Genomic DNA, 20,420 nt, shown 5'->3' on the forward strand with positions numbered 1-20,420 from the left:
TGCTGGGAGTTGTAGTTCTTTAACATTAGGGCCGCGTGCACTATGTGTACTGCGCATGCGTGACATCTTAATCATGTGTACTGCGCATGCGCAAGCTAGTGCGCTCCCTGTGCTACGGAGCGCCTCTGCTGCCAATTCTCCCTCGCAGTAAACGCTGCCGCATTGCGTCTCCGCATGCGCGAGCACCACCAAGATGGCGACTCCCTGCCTCCGATGACACCGGGAGCTCCCGGCGACACACTCGCCCCCGCAGCAGCCCCCACCCTGGCGGAGGTAAGGGAGAGGGAAACCGGGGTGCCAGAGGGGACCTGGCTACAGCTGTCTCATTAATGTTCTATGATATGCAAACTATTACTGGCATGTTTCATGCTAATTTATATTGTATCCAATGTTCTTTCTTCCGAATTTTTCTGTGTTCTCTTCAACAATAATTCTAAAAACAGAAAGCTTTAAATGTACCAAGATGGCCGCCTTTCCTCATCTCACTGCTGCTCATGAGTACCAAGATGGCCGCCTTTCCTCATCTCACTGCTGCTCATGAGTACCAAGATGGCCGCCTTTCCTCCTTTAACGGCTGCTTATGAGTACCAAGATGGCCGTCCCGCCATAGGGAAGAAATACAATTCCTAACAGGAAGCGCGTCATGGACAGCCGCTCCTCACCCCCGGAAGTGACGCGAAAGGAGAGTTGATCAAAATGGCGACTTGCTGGTAGGAAATGTAAATACAACAAGGAGGAGATGGGAATAAAACTCAAAGTAATAATATTGGGAATGTGTCCGAGTAACGGGTCTGGGAGAGAAGCAGGATACATACACACCACACACCTGTATATAACGTGTCTGGGAGAGAAGCAGGATACATACACACCACACACCTGTATATAACGTGTCTGGGAGAGAAGCAGGATACATACACACCACACACCTGTATATAACGTGTCTGGGAGAGAAGCAGGATACATACACACCACACACCTGTATATAACGTGTCTGTGAGAGAAGCAGGATACATACACACCACACACCTGTATATAACGTGTCTGTGAGAGAAGCAGGATACATACACACCACACACCTGTATATAACGGGTCTGGGAGAGAAGCAGGATACATACACACCACACACCTGTATATAACGGGTCTGGGAGAGAAGCAGGATACATACACACCACACACCTGTATATAACGTGTCTGGGAGAGAAGCAGGATACATACACACCACACACCTGTATATAACGGGTCTGGGAGAGAAGCAGGATATATACACACCACACACCTGTATATAACGGGTCTGGGAGAGAAGCAGGATACATACACACCACACACCTGTATATAACGGGTCTGGGAGAGAAGCAGGATACAGACACACCACACACCTGTATATAACGGGTCTGGGAGAGAAGCAGGATACATACACACCTGTATATAACGGGTCTGGGAGAGAAGCAGGATACATACACACCACACACCTGTATATAACGGGTCTGGGAGAGAAGCAGGATACAGACACACCACACACCTGTATATAACGGGTCTGGGAGAGAAGCAGGATACATACACACCACACACCTGTATATAACGGGTCTGGGAGAGAAGCAGGATACATACACACCTGTATATAACGGGTCTGGGAGAGAAGCAGGATACATACACACCACACACCTGTATATAACGGGTCTGGGAGAGAAGCAGGATACAGACACACCACACACCTGTATATAACGGGTCTGGGAGAGAAGCAGGATACATACACACCTGTATATAACGGGTCTGGGAGAGAAGCAGGATACATACACACCACACACCTGTATATAACGGGTCTGGGAGAGAAGCAGGATACAGACACACCACACACCTGTATATAACGGGTCTGGGAGAGAAGCAGGATACATACACACCACACACCTGTATATAACGGGTCTGGGAGAGAAGCAGGATACATACACACCACACACCTGTATATAACGGGTCTGGGAGAGAAGCAGGATACATACACACCTGTATATAACGGGTCTGGGAGAGAAGCAGGATACATACACACCACACACCTGTATATAACGGGTCTGGGAGAGAAGCAGGATACATACACACCACACACCTGTATATAACGGGTCTGGGAGAGAAGCAGGATACATACACACCACACACCTGTATATAACGGGTCTGGGAGAGAAGCAGGATACATACACACCACACACCTGGATATAACACCTGGGAACTGCTCTCCTATTTCTAAGATTCCCCCATCCCACACACCCCCCTATCCCGCACTCCCACTCCCCCCTATCACCCCCCCGATCCATCACCCCCCTATCCCGCACTCCCCCCTATCCCACACCCCTTCATCACCCCCTATCCCACACCCCTCCATCACCCCCTATCCCACACACCACTCCATCGCCCCCCAATCCCACACCCCCCATCACCCACACCTATCACCCCCCTATCCCACACCTCTATCACCCCCCTATCCCACACACATCCCTCCATCACGCCCCTTCATCCCATACCTCCCTCCATCCCCCCCACACCCCTCTATCCCACACCCCTCTATCCCACACCCCTCTATCCCACACGCCTCTATCCCACACGCCTCTATCCCACACACACACACCCCCAACCCTCCATCCCCCGCATCCACACACGCACACCCACCCCGCCATCCCTCCATGAACCCCCATCCCACACACACACACCGCATACCACCATCCACACCCCACCATCCCACCACACACACCCCTTCACCCCACACCCCCCATCCCTCCATTACACCCCACACACACATACGGCATCCCTCCATCACCCAACCCACAATCCCTCCATCACCCACCCCACCATCCCTCCATCACCCACCCCACCATCCCTCCATCACCCACCCCCATCTGCTACTCCTCTTACCGTGCACCCCAAAACTGGAGACTCACATCCACCACCAGTCTAAGTTCCTTCATAACTAAGGCTGTCTCACATTGTAATCTGGTCTGTAACTTACATACGCCCATAATATATATTATCGCCAACTGTGCATGCACTGTCTTGTATATAATGTATGCCCTGCCCACTTAATGTAACCATGTATGTGTAACCGTGTACCCAAAAACAAATAAATAAAAACAAATGCATTGCCGCCGCCACCGCGTGCGCTTATAGTAAGCGACGGAGTGTTGCGAATTTTGGTAGCTGGCAATATTTGATTTTTCAAGGGCTGTCGCCTCATATGACAGCCCCTGAACCAATGAAATGCCAGTATGCCCGCGATGCCGCCGCAAAGCAAAATATAACTTTCGCTAGCCGGCACTATATGCACGGCCTTAGAAAACAATTATATGTCATTTTCTAGCTGCTAACAAGACGCGATTAGGACGCTACGTTAATTAATATTCTCAGTATGGCTGCGACGGGGAATGAGCAGAACTCGTCAACTGCGGAACCCAAGCGATTTATTATCCCCTCCCAGGAGAAGGCGGCCGTCCCGGTGAGCGGGGCCTGGGGTGCGGGCGGGGCCTGGGGAGCGGGCCTCCCCGGGGGAGCGGGGCCTGGGGTGCGGGCGTCCCCGGGGGAGCGGGGCCTGGGGAGCTGGCCTCCCCGGGGGAGCGGGACCTGGGGAGCGGGCCTCCCCGGGGGAGCGGGGCCTGGGGTGCGGGCGTCCCCGGGGGAGCGGGGCCTGGGGTGCGGGCGTCCCCGGGGGAGCGGGGCCTGGGGTGCGGGCGTCCCCGGGGGAGCGGGGCCTGGGGTGTGGGCGTCCCCGGGGGAGCGGGGCCTGGGGTGCGGGCCTCCCCGGGGGAGCGGCGCCTGGGGTGCGGGCACCCCCCCGGGGGAGCGGGGCCTGGGGTGCGGGCGTCCCCGGGGGAGCGGGGCCTGGGGAGCGGGCCTCCCCGGGGGAGCAGGGCCTGGGGTGCGGGCGTCCCCGGGGGAGCGGGGCCTGGGGTGCGGGCGTCCCCGGGGGAGCGGGGCCTGGGGAGCGGGCCTCCCCGGGGGAGCGGGGCCTGGGGTGCGGGCGTCCCCGGGGGAGCGGGGCCTTCGGTGAGGGGCCTGGGGTGCGGGCCTCCCCGGGGGAGCGGGCGTCCCAAGGGGAGCGGGGCCTGGGGTGCGGGCCTCCCTGGGGGGAGCGGGGCCTGGGGAGCGGGGCCTGGGGTGCGGGCGTCCCCGGGGGGAGCGGAGCCTGGGGAGCGGGGCCTCCACCGGGGGGAGCGGGGACTCCCCGGGGGGAGCGGGGCCTGAGGTGCGGGCCTCCCCGGGGGGAGCGGGGTCTGGAGTGCGGGGCCTCCCCGGGGGGAGCGGGGCCTGGGGAGCGGGCGTCCCCGGGGGAGCGGGGCCTGGGGAGCGGGCGTCCCCGGGGGAGCGGGGCCTGGGGTGCGGGGCCTGGGGAGCGGGGCCTGGGGTGCGGGCGTCCCCGGGGGAGCGGGGCCTGGGGAGCGGGCATCCCCGGGGGGAGCGGGGCCTGGGGTGCGGGCGTCTCCGGGGGTGCGGGGCCTGGGGAGCGGGCGTCCCCGGGGGAGCGGGGCCTGGGGTGCGGGCGTCTCCGGGGGTGCGGGGCCTGGGGAGCGGGCGTCCCCGGGGGAGCGGGGCCTGGGGAGCGGGTGTCCCCGGGGGAGCGGGGCCTGGGGAGCGGGCGTCCCCGGGGGAGCGGGGCCTGGGGTGCGGGCCTCCCCGGGGGGAACGGAGCCTGGGGAGCGGGGCCTCCACCGGGGGGAGCGGGGCCTCCACCGGGGGGAGCGGGGCCTGGGGAGCGGGGCCTGGGGAGCGGGGCCTGGGGTGCGGGCGTCCCCGGGGGAGCGGGGCCTGGGGTGCGGGCGCCCCCGGGGGAGCGGGGCCTGGGGTGCGGGCGCCCCCGGGGGAGCGGGGCCTGGGGTGCGGGCGCCCCCGGGGGAGCGGGGCCTGGGGTGCGGGCGCCCCCGGGGGAGCGGGGCCTGGGGTGCGGGCGTCTCCGGGGGTGCGGGGCCTGGGGTGCGGGCCTCCCCGGGGGGAGCGGGGCCTGGGGAGCGGGCGTCCCCGGGGGAGCGGGGCCTGGGGTGCGGGCGCCCCCGGGGGTGCGGGGCCTGGGGTGCGGGGCCTGGGGAGCGGGCGTCCCCGGGGGGAGCGGGCGTCCCCGGGGGGTGCGGGGCCTGGGGAGCGGGCGTCCCCGGGGGGTGTGGAGCCTGGGGTGCGGGCCTTCCCGGGGGGAGCGGGGCCTGGGGTGCGGGCGTCCCCGGGGGGAGCGGGGCCTGGGGTGCGGGCGTCCCCGGGAAGAGCGGGGCCTGGGGAGCGGGCGTCCCCGGGGGGAGCGGGGCCTGGGGTGCGGGCGTCCCCGGGGGGAGCGGGGCCTGGGGTGCGGGCGTCCCCGGGGGGAGCGGGGCCTGGGGTGCGGGCGTCCCCGGGGGGAGCGGGGCCTGGGGTGCGGGGCCTGGGGTGCGGGGCCTGGGGAGCGGGGCCTCCCCGGGGGAGCGGGGCCTGGGGTGCGGGCGCCCCCCCCCCCCCGGTGACTTGGCTGCTCTGTGTCACTCGTGGATCTCAGAACACTGCCTTATTGTCGCTTATTCTGCTGATCTCCCCCTGCAGGTGCGCTCCCTGTTTCAGGCCCCCACAGCCCCCCCCGCAGCGCCCCCCGCAGCCCCCGCTGGGAGTTACGCTAATTACATCTTCCAGCGTGAGCCCCAGGGGCCCGAGCGGAGCAGCCCGGCTGAGAGGGGGGACCGAGTAGATGCTCCAGCTTCCTCCGCAGGACAAGTGTCCGTTCCCGTCCCAAAGCCGGCAGGAGGGAAAAGCTGCATCGTGGTCAGCGCACGGCAGGTGAGGGAGGGGGACGGTGTGTGTCACTGTGCGTCTGTCACCCGCGTGTCTGTGTCACTGTGCGTCTGTCACCCGCGTGTCTGTGTCACTGTGCGTCTGTCACCCGCGTGTCTGTGTCACTGTGCGTCTGTCACCCGCGTGTCTGTGTCACTGTGCGTCTGTCACCCGCGTGTCTGTGTCACTGTGCGTCTGTCACCCGCGTGTCTGTGTCACTGTGCGTCTGTCACCCGCGTGTCTGTGTCACTGTGCGTCTGTCACCCGCGTGTCTGTGTCACTGTGCGTCTGTCACCCGCGTGTTTGTGTCACTGTGTGTCTGTCACCCGCGTGTCTGTGTCACTGTGCGTCTGTCACCCGCGTGTCTGTGTCACTGTGCGTCTGTCACCCGCGTGTCTGTGTCACTGTGCGTCTGTGTCACTGTGCATCTGTCACCCGCGTGTCTGTGTCACTGTGCGTCTGTGTCACTGTGCATCTGTCACTGTGCGTCTGTCACCCGCGTGTCTGTGTCACTGTGCGTCTGTCACCCGCGTGTCTGTGTCACTGTGCGTCTGTCACCCGCGTGTCTGTGTCACTGTGCGTCTGTCACCCACGTGTCTGTGTCACTGTGCGTCTGTCACCCGCGTGTCTGTGTCACTGTGCGTCTGTCACCCGCGTGTCTGTGTCACTGTGCGTCTGTCACCCGCGTGTCTGTCACTGTGCGTCTGTCACCCGCGTGTCTGTCACTGTGCGTCTGTCACTGTGCATCTGTCACCCGCGTGTCTGTGTCACTGTGCATCTGTCACCCGCTTCTGTGTGTCACTCTGCACGTCTGTCACTCTGCGCGTCTGTCACTCTGTGCGTCTGTGTATCACTCTGTGTGTCACTCTTTGCGTCTCTGTATCACACTGTGGGTCTGTCACCCGCAGTGTGTGTGTCACTCTGTGTCTGTCACCTGCGCGTCTGTGTCACTCTGTGCGCCTGTCACCCGCGCGTCAGTGTTTCACTCTGCGCGCCTGTCACCCGCGCGTCTGTGTGTCACTGTGCGCCTGTCACCCGCGCGTGTGTGTCACTCTGTGCGTTTCCTGTTGCCTGCTGTCTGTGGCTGCCTCTGTGTATGTCTCTGGCTCAGAGTGCGACTGTCTCGCAGAGAGGGAACCCCCTCCTTAAACACATCCGGAACATCCCCTGGGAGTTTGGAGACATTGTGCCGGATTATGTGATGGGAGAAGCGTGCTGTGCACTCTATCTGAGGTAAGAGACTGCTGACTGTCTCCTGGCATGCAGAGCAACGTCCCTCTCTCACGTGTCATTGCATCACCCTGTCTCTTTCTCTGTGTGAGGTCCCTGCACCGGAGTAACCCGCTCCTCACCTCCCCCCCCTCCCCCCAGTATATTCCCGGAGTATATTCACTCCCGCCTGCGCTCTCTCACTGTCTCACTGTCTCACTGTCTCTCTCTCAGCCTGCGGTATCACGCTCTGAACCCGGAGTATATTCACTCCCGCCTGCGCTCTCTTACTGTCTCACTCTCTCACTGTCTCTCTCTCTCTCAGCCTGCGGTATCACGCTCTGAACCCGGAGTATATTCACTCCCGCCTGCGCTCTCTCACTGTCTCTCTCAGCCTGCGGTATCACGCTCTGAACCCGGAGTACATTCTCTCCCGCCTGCGCTCTCACTGTCTCGCTCTCTCGCTCTCTCACTATCTCTCTCTCTCAGCCTGCGGTATCACGCTCTGAACCCGGAGTATATTCACTCCCGCCTGCGCTCTCTCACTGTCTCACTGTCTCACGGTCTCTCTCACTCTCTCACTGTCTCACTGTCTCTCTCTCTCACTCTCTCACTGTCTCTCTCAGCCTGCGGTATCACGCTCTGAACCCGGAGTACATTCACTCCCGCCTGCGCTCTCTCGCTCTCTCACTGTCTCACTGTCTCACGGTCTCTCTCTCTCACTGTCTCACTGTCTCTCTCTCTCTCAGCCTGCGGTATCACGCTCTGAACCCGGAGTACATTCACTCCCGCCTGCGCTCTCTCGCTGTCTCACTGTCTCTCTCTCTCTCAGCCTGCGGTATCACGCTCTGAACCCGGAGTACATTCACTCCCGCCTGCACTCTCTCACTGTCTCTCTGTCTCACTGTCTCTCTCTCTCAGCCTGCGGTATCACGCTCTGAACCCGGAGTATATTCACTCCCGCCTGCGCTCTCTCACTCTCTCACTGTCTCACGGTCTCTCTCTCTCTCAGCCTGCGGTATCACGCTCTGAACCCGGAGTATATTCACTCCCGCCTGCGCTCTCTCACTGTCTCACTCTCTCACTGTCTCTCTCAGCCTGCGGTATCACGCTCTGAACCCGGAGTACATTCACTCCCGCCTGCGCTCTCTCGCTCTCTCACTGTCTCACTGTCTCACGGTCTCTCTCTCTCACTCTCTCACTGTCTCACTGTCTCTCTCTCAGCCTGCGGTATCACGCTCTGAACCCGGAGTATATTCACTCCCGCCTGCGCTCTCTTACTGTCTCACTCTCTCACTGTCTCACTGTCTCTCTCTCTCAGCCTGCGGTATCACGCTCTGAACCCGGAGTATATTCACTCCCGCCTGCACTCTCTCACTCTCTCTCACTGTCTCACTGTCTCTCTCTCTCAGCCTGCGGTATCACGCTCTGAACCCGGAGTATATTCACTCCCGCCTGCGCTCTCTCGCTCTCACTCACTGTCTCACTGTCTCACTGTCTCTCTCTCAGCCTGCGGTATCACGCTCTGAACCAGGAGTATATTCACTCCCGCCTGCGCTCTCTCGCTCTCTCTCACTGTCTCACTGTCTCACTGTCTCTCTCTCAGCCTGCGGTATCACGCTCTGAACCCGGAGTACATCCACTCCCGCCTGCGCTCTCTCTCTCTCTCTCTCACTCTCTCACTGTCTCACTGTCTCTCTCTCAGCCTGCGGTATCACGCTCTGAACCCGGAGTACATCCACTCCCGCCTGCGCTCTCTCACTGTCTCGCTCTCTCACTGTCTCACTGTCTCTCTCTCAGCCTGCGGTATCACGCTCTGAACCCGGAGTACATTCACTCCCGCCTGCGCTCTCTCACTCTCTCACTGTCTCTCTCTCTCTCAGCCTGCGGTATCACGCTCTGAACCCGGAGTACATTCACTCCCGCCTGCGCTCTCTCACTGTCTCTCCCTCTCACTCTCTCACTGTCTCTCTCAGCCTGCGGTATCACGCTCTGAACCCGGAGTACATTCACTTCCGCCTGCGCTCTCTCACTGTCTCTCTCAGCCTGCGGTATCACGCTCTGAACCCGGAGTATATTCACTCCCGCCTGCGCTCTCTCACTGTCTCTCTCAGCCTGCGGTATCACGCTCTGAACCCGGAGTACATTCACTCCCGCCTGCGCTCTCTCACTGTCTCTCTCAGCCTGCGGTATCACGCTCTGAACCCGGAGTACATTCACTCCCGCCTGCGCTCTCTCACTGTCTCTCTCTCTCAGCCTGCGGTATCACGCTCTGAACCCGGAGTATATTCACTCCCGCCTGCGCTCTCTTACTGTCTCACTCTCTCACTGTCTCACTGTCTCTCTCTCTCAGCCTGCGGTATCACGCTCTGAACCCGGAGTATATTCACTCCCGCCTGCGCTCTCTCGCTCTCTCTCACTGTCTCACTGTCTCTCTCTCAGCCTTTGGTATCACGCTCTGAACCCGGAGTACATTCACTCCCGCCTGCGCTCTCTCACTGTCTCTCACTGTCTCTCTCAGCCTGCGGTATCACGCTCTGAACCCGGAGTACATCCACTCCCGCCTGCGCTCTCTCACTGTCTCTCTCTCTCACTGTCTCTCTCTCAGCCTGCGGTATCACGCTCGGAATCCGGAGTACATTCACTCCCGCCTGCGCTCTCTCACTGTCTCTCTCTCTCACTCTCTCACTGTCTCTCTCAGCCTGCGGTATCACGCTCTGAACCCGGAGTATATTCACTCCCGCCTGCGCTCTCTCACTGTCTCACTGTCTCTCTCTCAGCCTGCGGTATCACGCTCTGAACCCGGAGTACATTCACTCCCGCCTGCGCTCTCTCACTGTCTCTCACTGTCTCACTGTCTCACTCTCTCACTGTCTCACTGTCTCACTGTCTCTCTCTCTCACTCTCTCACTGTCTCTCTCTCAGCCTGCGGTATCACGCTCTGAACCCGGAGTACATTCACTCCCGCCTGCGCTCTCTCACTCCCGCCTGCGATCTCTCACTGTCTCTCTCTCAGCCTGCGGTATCACGCTCTGAACCCGGAGTACATCCACTCCCGCCTGCGCTCTCTCACTGTCTCTCTCTCAGACTGCGGTATCACGCTCTGAACCCGGAGTACATCCACTCCCGCCTGCGCTCTCTCGCTCTCTCACTGTCTCACTGTCTCACTCTCTCACTGTCTCACTGTCTCTCTCAGCCTGCGGTATCACGCTCTGAACCCGGAGTACATCCACTCCCGCCTGCGCTCTCTCACTGTCTCTCTCTCTCACTCTCTCACTGTCTCTCTCTCTCAGCCTGCGGTATCACGCTCTGAACCCGGAGTACATCCACTCCCGCCTGCGCTCTCTCACTCCCGCCTGCGCTCTCTCACTGTCTCTCTCTCTCAGCCTGCGGTATCACGCTCTGAACCCGGAGTACCTCCACTCCCGCCTGCGCTCTCTCACTCTCTCACTGTCTCGCTCTCTCAGCCTGCGGTATCACGCTCTGAACCCGGAGTACATTCACTCCCGCCTGCGCTCTCTCACTGTCTCTCACTGTCTCACTGTCTCACTCTCTCACTGTCTCACTGTCTCACTGTCTCTCTCTCTCACTCTCTCACTGTCTCTCTCTCAGCCTGCGGTATCACGCTCTGAACCCGGAGTACATTCACTCCCGCCTGCGCTCTCTCACTCCCGCCTGCGATCTCTCACTGTCTCTCTCAGCCTGCGGTATCACGCTCTGAACCCGGAGTACATCCACTCCCGCCTGCACTCTCTCACTGTCTCTCTCTCAGCCTGCGGTATCACGCTCTGAACCCGGAGTACATCCACTCCCGCCTGCGCTCTCTCACTCTCTCACTGTCTCGCTCTCTCAGCCTGCGGTATCACGCTCTGAACCCGGAGTACATCCACTCCCGCCTGCGCTCTCTCACTGTCTCTCCCTCTCACTGTCTCTCTCTCAGCCTGCGGTATCACGCTCTGAACCCGGAGTACATTCACTCCCGCCTGCGCTCTCTCACTCCCGCCTGCGATCTCTCACTGTCTCTCTCAGCCTGCGGTATCACGCTCTGAACCCGGAGTACATCCACTCCCGCCTGCACTCTCTCACTGTCTCTCTCTCAGCCTGCGGTATCACGCTCTGAACCCGGAGTACATCCACTCCCGCCTGCGCTCTCTCACTCTCTCACTGTCTCGCTCTCTCAGCCTGCGGTATCACGCTCTGAACCCGGAGTACATCCACTCCCGCCTGCGCTCTCTCGGTCAGTCCTTTGCTCTCCGTGTTCTGCTGGTCCAGGTGGATGTGGTGAGTCTGGGGGTCCGCGTATATGCAAGCAGGGGGCGGGGGGGGGGGATAAACAGGGACCCCAATGAATTTCCCGGACCCTCTTGTTGCAGAAAGACCCTCACTTCATTCTGAAGGAGCTGGCAAAGATTTGTATCCTGTCTGACTGCACATTAATACTGAGCTGGAGGTGAGAGAGGAGCGGCGGGCGGGGGGGGATATGGGGGCAGGAGTTGTGAGGGAGAGGGATATGGGGGGTGGGAGGTGTGGGGGACAGGGATATGGGAGGTGTGGGGGAGGGATATGGGGGTGGGAGGTGTGGGTGGGAGGGATATGGGGGGTGGGAGGTGTGGGGGAGAGGGATATGGGGGGTGGAAGGTGTGGGTGGGAGGGATATGGGGGTGGAAGGTGTGGGTGGGAGGGATATGGGGGGTGGGAGGTGTGGGGGAGAGGGATATGGGGGGTGGGAGGTGTGGGGGAAAGGGATATGGGGGGTGGGACGTGTATCTGTTGGGGGTTAGTAACCTCCCCCCCCCCCAGCCCTGAGGAGGCCGCACGATACCTGGAGACGTATAAATGTTATGAGCAGAAGCCGGCTGACGCTCTGAGAGAGAGGAGCGAGAGAGACTTCATGTCACGGGTGAGTGAGGGGGGGAGTGGTGGGGGGGGTGGTGGGGGGGGGGTTTGGGGAGGGGCGGGGAGCGCCTGAGTTACCCTAGGGAAGTTCTCTCACCAGCGCACTCTCATTTCAGATGACAGACTGTCTTACAACGGTGAAGTCCGTGAATAAGACAGATAGCTGCACTCTGCTCACCACATTCGGGGTGAGCACACATCTGTGTCTCTCTCTCCGTCCGTCTCACTGCGATCTCTTTCTCTCCGTCCGTCTCACTGCGGTCTCTAAACGTCCGTCTCACTGCGATCTCTTTCTCTCCGTCCGTCTCACTGCGATCTCTTTCTCTCCGTCCGTCTCACTGCGATCTCTTTCTCTCCGTCCGTCTCACTGCGATCTCTTTCTCTCTCTCTCTCCTTGTCTGTCTCACTGTGGTCTCTCTCTCTGCAGTGAGACAGACATGGTCTCTCTCTCTCTGCAGTGAGACAGACAAGCAGTCTCTCTCTCCACTTCTGTCTCACTGCGGTCTCTCTCCACGTCTCTCACTGTGGTATCTCCTCTGTCTCACTGTGGTCTCTCTCTCCTTGTCTGTCTCACTGCGGTCTCTCTCTCCTGCAGACTTTGGGTGTTCTCGCACACGCATCGCGAGAAGATCTGTCTCTCTCTCCTCTGTATCACTGCGGTCTCTCTCTTCTTCTCTGTCTCACTGCGGTCTCTCTCTCCTCTGTCTCACTGCGGTCTCTGTCTCTCCTGCAGACTTTGGGGGACCTCGCACACGCATCGCGTGAATATCTGTCTCTCTCTCTCACTGCGGTCTCTCTCTCTCTCTCACTGCGGTCTCTGTCTCTCCTGCAGACCCTGGGTGACCTCGCACACGCATCGCGTGAAGATCTGTCTCTCTCTCTCACTGCATTCTCTCTCTCTCACTGCGGTCTCTCCTCTATCACTGCGGTCTCTCTCTCCTTCTCTGTATCACTGCAGTCTCTCTCTCTCTCCTTGTCTCTCACTGCGGTCTCTGTCTCACTGCTGTCTCTGTCTCACTGCGGTCTCTCTCTCCTTGTCTCTCACTGCGGTCTCTCTCTCTCTCTGCAGTGAGACAGACAAGCAGTCTCTCTCTCTCCACTTCTGTCTCACTGCAGTCTCTCTCCACGTCTCTCACTGTGGTATCTCCTCTGTGTCACTGTGGTCTTTCTCTCTTTGTCTCTCACTGCGGTCTCTCTCTCTGTCTCACTGCGGTCTCTCTCTCCTGCAGACTTTGGGTGTCCTCGCACACGCATCGCGTGAAGATCTGTCTCTTTCTCTCACTGCGGTCTCTCTCTCCTTCTCTGTATCACTGCAGTCTCTCTCTCTCTCCTTGTCTCTCACTGCGGTCTTTGTCTCACTGCTGTCTCTGTCTCACTGCGGTCTCTCTCACTGCGGTCTCTCTATCTTGCAGCCGACTGGGTGTCCTCGCACACGCATCGCGTGAAGATCTGTCTCTCTGTCTCACTGCGGTCTCTCTCTCACTGCGGTCTCTCTCTCACTGCGGTCTCTCTCTCACTGCGGTCTCTGTCTCACTGCGGTCTCTCTTTCACTGCGGTCTCTGTCTCACTGGGGTCTCTCTCTCACTGCGGTCTCTCTCTCACTGCGGTCTCTCTCTCACTGCGGTCTCTCTCTCTCCTGCAGACTTTGGGTGTCCTCGCACATGCATCGCGTGAAGATCTGTCTCTCTAACTGCAGTCTCTCCTCTGTATCACTGCGGTCTCTCTCTCCTCTGTCTCACTGCGGTCTCTCTCTCTCACTGCGGTCTCTCTCTCACTGCGGTCTCTCTCTCACTGCGGTCTCTGTCTCTCCTGCAGACTTTGGGTGACCTCGCACACGCATCGCGTGAAGATCTGTCTCTCTAACTGCAGTCTCTCCTCTGTATCACTGCGGTCTCTCTCTCCTTCTCTCTCTCACTGCGGTCTCTCTCTCTCACTGCGGTCTCTCCTCTGTATCACTGCGGTCTCTCTCTCTCTCCTCTGTATCACTGCAGTCTCTCTCTCACTGCGGTCTCTCTCTCACGGCGGTCTCTCTCTCTCACTGCGGTCTCTGTCTCTCTCTCACTGCGGTCTCTGTCTCTCCTGCAGACTTTGGGTGACCTCGCACACGCATCGCGTGAAGATCTGTCTCTCTCACTGCAGTCTCTCCTCTGTATCACTGCAGTCTCTCTCTCCTCTGTCTCACTGCGGTCTCTCTCTCACTGCGTCTCTCTCACTGCGGTCTCTCTCTCACTGTGGTCTCTGTCTCACTGCGGTCTCTCTCTCACTGCGGTCTCTGTCTCACTGGGGTCTCTCTCTCACTGCGGTCTCTCTCTCTCACTGCGGTCTCTCTCTCACTGCGGTCTCTCTCTCTCCTGCAGACTTTGGGTGTCTCTCTAACTGCAGTCTCTCCTCTGTATCACTGCGGTCTCTCTCTCCTTCTCTGTCTCACTGCGGTCTCTCTCTCTCACTGCGGTCTCTCTCTCTCACTGCGGTCTCTCTCTCACTGCGGTCTCTCTCTCACTGCGGTCTCTGTCTCTCCTGCAGACTTTGGGTGACCTCGCACACGCATCGCGTGAAGATCTGTCTCTCTCACTGCGGTCTCTCTCTCCTCTGTATCACTGCGGTCTCTCTCTCACTGCGGTCTCTCTCTCTCACTGCGGTCTCTCTCTCACTGCGGTCTCTGTCTCTCCTGCAGACTTTGGGTGACCTCGCACACGCATCGCGTGAAGATCTGTCTCTCTCACTGCGGTCTCTCTCTCCTCTGTATCACTGCGGTCTCTCTCTCACTGCGGTCTCTCTCTCACTGCGGTCTCTCTCTCTCCTGCAGACTTTGGGTGACCTCGCACACTCATCGCGTGAAGATCTGTCTCTCTAACTGCAGTCTCTCCTCTGTATCACTGCGGTCTCTCTCTCCTTCTCTCTCTCACTGCGGTCTCTCTCTCACTGCGGTCTCTCCTCTGTATCACTGCGGTCTCTCTCTCTCCTCTGTATCACTGCGGTCTCTCTCTCACTGCGGTCTCTGTCTCTCTCTCACTGCGGTCTCTGTCTCTCCTGCAGACTTTGGGTGACCTCGCACACGCATCGCGTGAAGATCTGTCTCTCTCTCTCACTGCAGTCTCTCCTCTGTATCACTGCAGTCTCTCTCTCCTCTGTATCACTGCGGTCTCTCTCCTTCTCTGTCTCACTGCGGTCTCTCTCTCCTCTGTCTCACTGCGGTCTCTCTCTCTCACTGCGGTCTCTGTCTCTCTTGCAGACTTTGGGGGACCTCACACACGCATCGCGTGAAGATCTGTCTCTCTCTCTCACTGTGGTCTCTCTCTCTCTCTCACTGCGGTCTCTGTCTCTCCTGCAGACCCTGGGTGACCTCGCACACGCATCGCGTGAAGATCTGTCTCTCTCTCTCACTGCGGTCTCTCTCTCTCACTGCGGTCTCTCTCTCTCACTGCGGTCTCTCTCTCTCACTGCGGTCTCTCTCTCTCCTGCAGACTTTGGGTGACCTCGCACACGCATCGCGTGAAGATCTGTCTCTCTCACTGCGGTCTCTCTCTTTCACTGCGGTCTCTCTCTATCACTGCGGTCTCTCTCTCTCCTGCAGACTTTGGGTGACCTCGCACACGCATCGCGTGAAGATCTCTCTCTCACTGCGGTCTCTCTCTCACTGCGGTCTCTCTCTCTCCTGCAGACTTTGGGTGACCTCGCACACGCATCGCGTGAAGATCTCTCTCTCTCACTGCGGTCTCTCTCTCTGTCTCACTGCGGTCTCTCTCTCCTTCTCTCTCTCACTGCGGTCTCTCTCTCTCACTGCGGTCTCTCTCTCTCTGTCTCACTGCGGTCTCTCTCTCTCACTACGGTCTCTCTCTCTCCTGCAGACTTTGGGGGACCTCGCACACGCATCGCGTAAAGATCTGTCTCTCTCTCTCACTGCGGTCTCTCTCTCTCACTGCGGTCTCTCTCTCTCTGTCTCACTGCGGTCTCTCTCTCTCACTACGGTCTCTCTCTCTCCTGCAGACTTTGGGGGACCTCGCACACGCATCGCGTAAAGATCTGTCTCTCTCTCTCACTGCGGTCTCTCTCTCTCACTGCGGTCTCTCTCTCTCCTGCAGACTTTGGGTGACCTCGCACACGCATCGCGTGAAGATCTGTCTCTCTCACTGCGGTCTCTCTCTCTCACTGCGGTCTCTCTCTCTCACTGCGGTCTCTCTCTCTCCTGCAGACTTTGGGTGACCTCGCACACGCAACGCGTGAAGATCTCTCTCTCTCTCACTGCGGTCTCTCTCTGTCTCACTGCGGTCTCTCTGTCTCACTGCGGTCTCTCTCTCTCACTGCGGTCTCTCTCTCTCAGTGCAGTCTCTCTCACTGCGGTCTCTCTCTCTCTCACTGCGGTCTCTCTCTCCTGCAGACCCTGGGGGACCTCGCACACGCATCGCGTGAAGATCTGTCTCTCTCACTGCGGTCTCTCTCTCTCACTGCGATCTCTCTCCTGCAGACTTTGGGTGACCTCGCACACGCATTGCGTGAAGATCTCTCTCTCTCACTGCGGTCTCTCTCTCTGTCTCACTGCGGTCTCTCTCTCTCACTGCGGTCTCTCTCTCTCACTGCGGTCTCTCTCTCCTGCAGACCCTGGGGGACCTCGCACACGCATCGCGTGAAGATCTGCCTCTCTCTCACTGCGGTCTCTGTCTCACTGCGGTCTCTCTCTCTCACTGCGGTCTCTCTCTCTCACTGCGGTCTCTCTCTCTCCTGCAGACCCTGGGGGACCTCGCACACGCATCGCGTGAAGATCTGTCTCTCTCACTGCGGTCTCTCTGTCTCACTGCGGTCTCTCTCTCTCACTGCGGTCTCTCTCTCTCACTGAGGTCTCTCTCTCTCACTGCGGTCTCTCTCTCCTGCAGACCCTGGGGGACCTCGCACACGCATCGCGTGAAGATCTGTCTCTCTCTCACTGCGGTCTCTGTCTCACTGCGGTCTCTCTCTCACTGCGGTCTCTCTCTCACTGCGGTCTCTCTCTCTCCTGCAGACCCTGGGGGACCTCGCACACGCATCGCGTGAAGATCTGTCTCTCTCACTGCGGTCTCTCTGTCTCACTGCGGTCTCTCTGTCTCACTGCGGTCTCTCTCTCACTGCGGTCTCTCCTCTGTATCACTGCGGTCTCTCTCTCTCACTGCGGTCTCTCTGTCTCACTGCGGTCTCTCTCTCTCCTGCAGACCCTGGGGGACCTCGCACACGCATCGCGTGAAGATCTGTCTCTCTCACTGCGGTCACTCTCTCTCACTGCGGTCTCTCTCTCTCACTGCGGTCTCTCTGTCTCACTGCGGTCTCTCTCTCTCCTGCAGACCCTGGGGGACCTCGCACACGCATCGCGTGAAGATCTGTCTCTCTCACTGCGGTCTCTCTCTCTCACTGCGGTCTCTCTCTCTCACTGCGGTCTCTCTCTCTCCTGCAGACCCTGGGGGACCTCGCACACGCATCGCGTGAAGATCTGTCTCTCTCACTGCAGTCTCTCTCTCTCACTGCGGTCTCTCTCTCTCACTGCGGTCTCTCTCTCTCACTGCGGTCTCTCTCTCTCACTGCGGTCTCTCTCTCTCACTGCGGTCTCTCTCTCTCACTGCGGTCTCTCTCTCCTGCAGACCCTGGGGGACCTCGCACACGCATCGCGTGAAGATCTCTCTCTCTCTCTCACTGCGGTCTCTGTCTCACTGCGGTCTCTCTCTCTGTCTCACTGCGGTCTCTCTCTCTGTCTCACTGCGGTCTCTCTCTCTGTCTCACTGCGGTCTCTCTCTCACTGCGGTCTCTCTCTCTCACTGCGGTCTCTCTCTCTCACTGCGGTCTCTCTCTCTCACTGCGGTCTCTCGCTCTCACTGCGGTCTCTCTCTCTCCTGCAGACCCTGGGGGACCTCGCACACGCATCGCGTGAAGATCTCTCTCTCTCTCTCACTGCGGTCTCTGTCTCACTGCGGTCTCTCTCTCTGTCTCACTGCGGTCTCTCTCTCTGTCTCACTGCGGTCTCTCTCTCACTGCGGTCTCTCTCTCTCTCACTGCGGTCTCTCTCTCTCACTGCGGTCTCTCTCTCTCACTGCGGTCTCTCTCTCTCACTGCGGTCTCTCTCTCTCACTGCGGTCTCTCTCTCCTGCAGACCCTGGGGGACCTCGCACACGCATCGCGTGAAGATCTCTCTCTCACTGCGGTCTCTGTCTCACTGCGGTCTCTCTCTCTGTCTCACTGCGGTCTCTCTCTCTGTCTCACTGCGGTCTCTCTCTCACTGCGGTCTCTCTCTCTCTCACTGCGGTCTCTCTCTCTCACTGCGGTCTCTCTCTCTCACTGCGGTCTCTCTCTCTCACTGCGGTCTCTCTCTCTCCTGCAGACCCTGGGGGACCTCGCACACGCATCGCGTGAAGATCTCTCTCTCTGTCCCGGACTTGGACCCCAGAAAGTGAGCGGCCGTGTGTCTCTCTGAGTCGCTCTCAGTCTGCGCTCTCTCTTACTGACTATCTCTCACTCATTATTTGATAGTGTCTCTCCAGCAGACACACTCTCTCACTCTCCCTCTCTCCTCTCTCACATTCTCCCTCCCCCTCTCAATTTCTCCCTCCCCCTCTCAATTTCTCCCTCCCCCTCTCAATTTCTCCCTCCCCCTCTCACTCTCCCCCTCTCCCTTTCACACTCCCCCTCTCACACTCCCCCTCTCCCTTTCACACTCCCCCTCTCACACTCCCCCTCTCACACTCCCTCTCTCACACTCCCCCTCTCACACTCCCCCTCTCACACTCCCCCTCTCACACTCCCCCTCTCACACTCCCCCTCTCACACTCCCCCTCTCACACTCCCCCTCTCACACTCCCCCTCTCACACTCCTTCTCTCACACTCCCCCTCTCACACTCCCCCTCTCACACTCCCCCTCTCACACTCCCTCTCACACTCTCACACTCCCTCTCCCCCTCTCACACTCCCTTTTCCCCTCTATCAGACTCCCTCTCTCACACTCCCTCTCTCACACTCCCTCTCTCACACTCCCTCTCTCACACTCACACTCCCTCTCTCACACTCCCTCTCTCACACTCCCTCTCTCTCTCACTCTCTCTCTCTCACACTCTCACTCCCTCACACTCTCACTCCCTCACACTCTCACTCCCTCACAATCTCTGAATCTCACAATCTCTCTCACACTCACGTTAAGAGATCATTTGACTCTCTCTCACTCTCAGGCTAAGAGACTGTTTGACGCTCTCTCAGGCTAAGAGACTGTTTGACGCTCTCTCAGGCTAAGAGACTGTTTGACGCTCTCTCTCTCTCTCAGGCTAAGAGACTGTTTGACGCTCTCTCTTTCTCTCTCAGGCTAAGAGACTGTTTGACGCTCTCTCTCAGGCTAAGAGACTGTTTGAAGCGCTCTCTCGCTCTCTTTGACGCTCTCTCTCTTTGATGCGCCATCTCTCTCTCTGTTATGCGCGCTCTCTCTCTCTCTTTGACGCTCTCTCACTCTCTTTGACGCTCTCTCGCTCTCTTTCACGCTCTCTTTGACGCTCTCTCTCTTTTTGACGCGCTCTCTCTCTCTGACGCTCTCTCTCTCTCTCTCTCAGGCTAAGAGACTGTTTGACGCTCTCTCTTTCTCTCTCAGGCTAAGAGACTGTTTGACGCTCTCTCTCAGGCTAAGAGACTGTTTGACGCGCTCTCTCGCTCTCTTTGACGCTCTCGCTCTTTGACGCTCTCTCTCTTTGATGCGCCATCTCTCTCTCTGTTATGCGCGCTCTCTCTCTCTCTTTGACGCTCTCTCACTCTCTTTGACGCTCTCTCGCTCTCTTTCACGCTCTCTTTGACGCTCTCTCTCTTTTTGACGCTCTCTCTCTCTCTGACGCTCTCTCTCTCTCAGGCTAAGAGACTGTTTGACGCTCTCTCTTTCTCTCTCAGGCTAAGAGACTGTTTGACGCTCTCTCTTTCTCTCTCAGGCTAAGAGACTGTTTGACGCTCTCTCTCAGGCTAAGAGACTGTTTGACGCGCTCTCTCGCTCTCTTTGACGCTCTCTCTCTTTGATGCGCCATCTCTCTCTCTGTTATGCGCGCTCTCTCTCTCTCTTTGACGCTCTCTCTCTCTCTGACGCTCTCTCTCAGGCTAAGAGACTGTTTGACGCTCTCTCTTTCTCTCTCAGGCTAAGAGACTGTTTGACGCTCTCTCTCAGGCTAAGAGACTGTTTGACGCGCTCTCTCGCTCTCTTTGACGCTCTCGCTCTTTGACGCTCTCTCTCTTTGATGCGCCATCTCTCTCTCTGTTATGCGCGCTCTCTCTCTCTCTTTGACGCTCTCTCACTCTCTTTGACGCTCTCTCGCTCTCTTTCACGCTCTCTTTGACGCTCTCTCTCTTTTTGACGCTCTCTCTCTCTCTGACGCTCTCTCTCTCAGGCTAAGAGACTGTTTGACGCTCTCTCTTTCTCTCTCAGGCTAAGAGACTGTTTGACGCTCTCTCTTTCTCTCTCAGGCTAAGAGACTGTTTGACGCTCTCTCTCAGGCTAAGAGACTGTTTGACGCGCTCTCTCGCTCTCTTTGACGCTCTCTCTCTTTGATGCGCCATCTCTCTCTCTGTT

The 20,420-nt window shown here is 58.8% G+C and overlaps 1 protein-coding gene across 2 annotated transcripts in view; it reads left to right on the forward strand.

Moving 5' to 3' along the window:
* Positions 1 to 669: 669 nt before the first annotated feature.
* ERCC1 (ERCC excision repair 1, endonuclease non-catalytic subunit) overlaps positions 670 to 20,420 on the forward strand; it is a 22,982-nt gene continuing 3,231 nt past the window's right edge. Inside the window, exons 1-9 of one of the 2 annotated variants that reach the window (XM_075581582.1) lie at positions 670 to 710; positions 3,388 to 3,475; positions 5,539 to 5,769; positions 6,875 to 6,996; positions 11,154 to 11,253; positions 11,346 to 11,422; positions 11,773 to 11,872; positions 11,985 to 12,056; positions 18,209 to 18,277. In XM_075581582.1, the coding sequence (XP_075437697.1) occupies positions 697 to 710; positions 3,388 to 3,475; positions 5,539 to 5,769; positions 6,875 to 6,996; positions 11,154 to 11,253; positions 11,346 to 11,422; positions 11,773 to 11,872; positions 11,985 to 12,056; positions 18,209 to 18,277 (873 nt within the window). In that variant the 5' untranslated portion in view covers positions 670 to 696. The remainder of the gene's footprint in view (positions 711 to 3,387; positions 3,476 to 5,538; positions 5,770 to 6,874; positions 6,997 to 11,153; positions 11,254 to 11,345; positions 11,423 to 11,772; positions 11,873 to 11,984; positions 12,057 to 18,208; positions 18,278 to 20,420) is intronic. The other variant, XM_075581583.1, reaches the window with a different exon arrangement.

This window comes from Ascaphus truei, unplaced genomic scaffold (genome assembly GCF_040206685.1).
Source record: "Ascaphus truei isolate aAscTru1 unplaced genomic scaffold, aAscTru1.hap1 HAP1_SCAFFOLD_1430, whole genome shotgun sequence".
Taxonomy (NCBI): Eukaryota; Metazoa; Chordata; class Amphibia; order Anura; family Ascaphidae; genus Ascaphus; species Ascaphus truei.